Source organism: Solanum dulcamara, chromosome 2, assembly GCF_947179165.1.
Source record: "Solanum dulcamara chromosome 2, daSolDulc1.2, whole genome shotgun sequence".
NCBI lineage: Eukaryota > Viridiplantae > Streptophyta > Magnoliopsida > Solanales > Solanaceae > Solanum > Solanum dulcamara.
The window spans coordinates 15,478,559-15,484,505 of NC_077238.1; the positions used below are offsets into that span (position 1 = coordinate 15,478,559).

Consider the following 5,947-nt stretch of genomic DNA (forward strand, 5'->3'; position numbering starts at 1 on the left):
AACTAAAATACTACTTCTTAATAGTGTCAATTCTCAAAAAACGTATATAATAAATAGAATTAATAGAGCAAACTATATCTTCTATTTATTATTTTTATTATTTTAATAGATATAAAATGAGCTAATAAAATAATATTTATTTTGGAACGGATGAAAATGTACACTTGTAAAATTTGACATAGAAAAGCTAAAGTTTCAGTCTTTGTATTGGAGACTGGAAACACTCCTACCATTCCCCCCCCCCCCTTCCCCCCCCCCCCCCCAAACTCCATCCTCCAAGAAGCTCATATTTCAGTCTGCCCTCTCTCCACTCAATTAATTCCTTCTTCATTTTCATTTTTTTTTAAAAAAAATGACAAAGTACTAGTACTACATGTCTTGATCACAACTGAATAGAGTAGTATTTATTTGGCCACAGCCCACATGGAGTTAAATTGAAACTCTAAAAACAGGTGCACAACCCATTATTCTTGTACATTTTATATTAGCTCATGCCTAGGAATTGCTGTTAGTCAGACAAAGACTCAGAATTTAGAAGGGGGGGAAAGAGAAGAAGGGAATTCTCTAATTCCATTTCTTTTAATTCTAGAGTTTGAGAATTCTTGGTAATAGTGAAAAAAATAGTCATGAACATGTTGTATTAGGCCTGTGGGATTTTCTTGAATTGTAGTTATTTGTGTGGTGGTAATTATGGATAATTGGTGTTTTGTTCATTATTACACAACAAGACAATGCCAATGTTGTACTACTACAACAACAACACAACAACAAGAAGAAGAACAAATAGAGGAAGAATTTTTACAAGAAGAAGAAACAAGAAACTGCAACAATTCCACAAGAATTCATGTTATGGCTTCTAGATATTCCAAGATTTCACCAATCATTTCTATTTTTGTTTTCTTCCTCTTCTCTGTTTGTCCTGTTTTGTCACTAGAAACACAACAATTCAACCTAGTCAATCAAACTTTCAAGCCAGGTGATGACATGAAAATCATTGAATCACATCTCATGAAAATCAACAAACCTTCTCTCAAGACAATTCAGGTATTCACAATATCTTCTTCTTCTTTTTTTTTTTAAATCTAATTTCATTTTTCTCATCTCTTCCTATCCTAATAATAACTCTCTGAATTATTGTGATGCAGAGTCCTGATGGAGATCTTATAGACTGTGTATTAACTCATCAACAACCAGCTTTTGATCACCCTCAGTTAAAGGGACAAAAACCATTGGTAAATCAATCATAATCCCTCATTCTTTAACTTAGTATTTGTTTTTATTCCAAATTCACTGACTCAACTAATTTAGATTTGCACTGAATTGAGTCCATAATTAGATGGTTCTAATATGGTAGGGATCTTAATTTTTCTTGTAGCTCGGCTTCTCTTCCTCTTTTCCGTAAAGGGGAATACTCTTTACTTAGAGTTTCTCCATTATTAAGACACGAACCTAAAACTCTTGATTAAAGACGAAGGAATCTCTTTCGTCTCAATATTTTTCTAGACTTGTATTAAATTTTGTCTTATAATATAGGAACTAGGTGAGAGGCCAAGATCATCAGGGCACAACATAAATTCATTGGAATTTGAAAATTTCCAACTTTGGAGCATGTCTGGAGAAACATGTCCAGAAGGAACAATTCCAGTTCGAAGAACAAAAGAACAAGACATTCTAAGAGCTAGTTCTATTCGAAGATTTGGTAGAAAACTTAGAAGACCTGTTCGTAGAGACACTACTAGTAATGGCCATGAGGTTTGTTTTTTCCTAATTAAACCTATGTTGTTCCGACTCTTCAAAAATATATTGGGATGTGTGTCAGATCCTCCAAAAGTAGTAGTGCTGTTTTGACACGGGAGCGACACATTTTTGAAGAGTCCGAAGAACGTTAGAATTAAACATGTTTTTACTTTATTTCAAAATAATTTTTAAGAAAACTTTTGCTGGATTTATTTTCATATCACAAACTATTGTATTTTCAGAATAAAATTTCAAGAACTTTTAAGTGTTTTTGTATATTCATATCAAACTAATGTATTTTCATAGTAATGCTTTGTCTGGTTACTATTTTTGGTTCATGCCGACTTTTATGGGTTTTTTTCCCTTTTCCATATTTAGTTTCACTAATTTCCGTTCGTCTTTTTCTATATTCAAATAATAGTCATAGAAACTTTATCATCAAAAATCAAGAATTGCATTTTTAAGATACTCCATCTATTTCTCCTCACAAAATAAAATAAATTATTTTTCCTTTTAATTAATTTTATAAAGCAATTAATAAGCCTTAATTTTTTTATATTCCCCCCTCTTACATTTTATTTTATTTTATTGGAAAAAACAGCATGCAGTAGGATATGTAACTGGAGATCAATATTATGGTGCAAAAGCAAGTATAAATGTGTGGGCACCTAAAGTTACCAATCAATATGAATTCAGTTTATCACAAATGTGGGTTATTTCTGGTTCATTTGGTGATGATCTCAATACCATTGAAGCTGGTTGGCAGGCATGTTCTTATTTATTTCTTGAATTTATATTATGTGTGCACTCCCCGTACTGTAAATAATTTTTCCACTATTAAATTTGGTCAGTCAATAATAAATAAATAAATTTTCATAGCAAGTCTGACATGATAACTCGAAAAATATAGTTAGTATGGTAGCCCCCTATCAAGTAATTAGAAGGAAGCGATATTTATTATTATGATAAATAAGTGTATCAAGATGTCGATCGTATATTATTTTTGAAAACTTTGATGGAAAACGCGGTTTCATGGATTTAAATGTGACATGTACTGAATATGAGGATAGTACTTAATAGAGTGAACCATTTTTCTTTAGTGTCATTTAAAGCATGCCATTAAATCTTCAGCTACCTTTCAATATCAACAAATCTTTTTCTGCATTATCAGCATTTACATAGCTAAAATTATTTCATTTAATTATAACAGGTAAGTCCAGAGTTATATGGTGACAATTATCCAAGGTTCTTCACCTACTGGACCGTAAGTATTCTTAATTTGTCCTTATGATAATTAATTAGAAGATCATCAGTGAAACTATTGAATTATTTAGTACAAATTATTTATTTATTTATTTTTGTTTTAATGATTTTTTTGTTCAGAGTGATGCATACCAAGCCACAGGATGCTACAATTTATTGTGTTCAGGATTTGTTCAGACAAATAATAGAATAGCAATTGGGGCAGCAATTTCTCCAACATCCTCTTATAATGGTGGTCAATATGATATTAGCATCATGATTTGGAAGGTAAATTTTTATTACATTTCTCTATAGCACATAATGTTTCACAACTCATTACCATTTATGGGCTAATTTGGAGATTAATTGTGTGATGTCCACGTCATCCTCCGAGTATTTATGGCCAACAAAGTCCACTGTTGCACCGACCCAATAGACAACGGGTTGGGCAAAGGCCTTCCAGCCAAACCCCTATCACACCACCATCTTCATTTGTCTTATCGAATCATTTACTATGATATTAGTTGTTCGGTTAAAATAGACTCAAAATACTCTTACATTGTGCGATACTGTCTGTTTTGGGGGAAATCCACACAATTTTTCCAAAAAGTCTCACACCATTAAAAGCTAAATCCTACTCCTTATATTTCCATATATACGTAGCTTCTTTTTCTTTTCAACTTTCAGTGTGAGAATTAGTTTGCGCACCCAACATAAACATCATTTTCGTGTATCTCCTTATTTCTTCCAAACACTCATTTTCATTAATTTCTTGGCATTTTTCCCCTAATGAAATGTATTTTAAATTTAAATTAAGAAATTAAGGAGGTTCATTTCAAGGGGTACGGATCTTTTAACTAAAATCGATGGTATTGTCTTCTCTCTTTTTCTTTTCCCCTTGCCTTTTTTTTTTAAATCTTTCTTTTGTACTTTTATCTTTTAGTTTTATACTAGCAAATGTAAAAGGACTATTAATCATTTAATATACGTTTTCAATAAATAAATAAATTTGTTTCATTGACCAAAACTAGAATAAAAACTACAATGGTTAAAATAAAAGAATGGAAAATGAAAAAGGAAAAAGTATTTGGCATGAATTTACATCATGCTTGCATGTGTGTAATGTAAATACTTAAGGTGGAATCTTAAAGTTTCATTCATCGTATTTTTTTTCAGTGGAAACAATCATTTTGTTTGTGCTTTTATTTTTTTTCTCCCACTTTGTAAGATTCTCTTGACTCTTCTTTACCAAGCAAAAGCCTTCTCTGACCCATCCACTTGTTATTATTTTTCACTTTATTACCTCTCAAAATTTCAAATTTATCTTTAATTAACCTTGCTTTAGCAATCAATTTAATTTGAGGCATTAATTCCAATTAAAAGGCTTTCTTCTTTTTCTTGTTACTAAAACGCCATTAATTAGGACTCTTCATATGTACGCAAAATACATAATAAGTTCTGCGTACACTTTACTCTTCTCAGATTTCTTTTCAGATTATACTTGTGATATTATACTAAATATGTTTTGTTTTTCCTCTTTGACCCCTGAACTCTTTATATGTTTGTTAGTAGATTGTAATTGATAGACTAAGTCCGCGTTCGTCCATGCATCATTGTGAAATTTGAAAAGAATAGTTTTTGTTTTCAAAGTGAATGATATTTGAAAATATTTGACCATGAATACAAATTAAAGTTGTTTTTGACTTTTCGTGAGTAATTTAGAGTAACAAATTGAAATCGAATTCTTGAAAATTCTGAAATTCAACTTCAACTGGAATTCCGAAATTTTATGGCCAAACATGTTTTTCGGAGGTCCAACCCTGGAAAAAGTAAAAAAAAAAAAATACTATGAGGAAATATAATCCTCAATACTTACATACACATTAGCTATTTTACTGAGACTATGGTAGGTCTTTAATAGAATTACGTAGAGGTTAAGAAAAATAGTTGAAAGCGCATGCAATTAATATTTTTTTAACGCGTATATTTGTAATTATTTGGTGTATGCAGGATCCAAAGCATGGACATTGGTGGTTGGAATTTGGATCAGGAGTATTAGTAGGATATTGGCCATCATTTTTATTCACACATCTTAGGGGTTCAGCAAGTATGATACAATTTGGAGGTGAAATAGTGAATAGTAAAGGGAATGGATTTCACACATCAACACAAATGGGAAGTGGACATTTTGCTGGTGAAGGTTTTGGTAAAGCATCTTATTTTAGAAATTTGCAAGTGGTTGATTGGGATAATAGTTTAATACCATTATCTAATCTCAAAGTATTAGCTGATCATCCTAATTGTTATGATATTCAAGGTGGGATTAATCGTGTTTGGGGTAATTATTTTTATTATGGAGGACCTGGAAGAAATCAACGTTGTCCTTAAAATTAAGAGTTTTTTTTTTGGTGAATGGGGTCTCCTTTTCTTTTTTTATTATTCTTTCCATTTGTATTGTTAAGTCTAACAAGTGGTTCATCAAAATTAGTTATTATACCACGTTTAATTAGGGGAGTCGTGTAAATTGGCAAAAGGAAATAGTGAATATTATAATATGCTTTTTTTTGTTGTGTTAATTTATCCATGTTTTTGGTATGTTCTATATATTTTGTTGTATCAAATGAAGAGTGTCATTTTCCAGATTATGAATTTCTAAAAAAAAAAAATCATTCTAATCTATGTCCAATTTATCTCTGTGGGTTAATGGTTTTTTTTTTTAATTTTCCACCCTCTATTGGAGTCTGACTGGATTTGCATTGGGAAGTTCCACATTAGGAGGTAAAGTGTTTCCTAACAAAGAAGAGTTCATACTTAAAGGGGCTCGAACCTAGACCTCTTGATTAAAAATGAAGATCCACCACAACCTTTGTTGGTGGTCAATTGGTTAATTGACTTTATCAATCCATAAAAAAGAGGTATTGGTTAATTGACTTTATCAATCCATAAAAAAGAGGTATAAAACCTTTTT

At 31.1% G+C, this 5,947-nt stretch overlaps 1 protein-coding gene across 1 annotated transcript; it reads left to right on the plus strand.

Annotated features, from left to right (window-relative positions):
- Positions 1-332: 332 nt before the first annotated feature.
- LOC129880377 (uncharacterized) lies at positions 333-5,619 on the plus strand. Its single transcript, XM_055954376.1, has 7 exons — positions 333-1,044; positions 1,146-1,232; positions 1,534-1,752; positions 2,339-2,503; positions 2,948-3,001; positions 3,121-3,267; positions 4,990-5,619. Exons 1-7 carry the CDS (start codon positions 691-693, stop codon positions 5,365-5,367), a joined length of 1,404 nt encoding a protein of 467 aa, XP_055810351.1. The 5' UTR covers positions 333-690; the 3' UTR covers positions 5,368-5,619.
- The last annotated feature ends 328 nt before the right edge of the window (positions 5,620-5,947 follow it).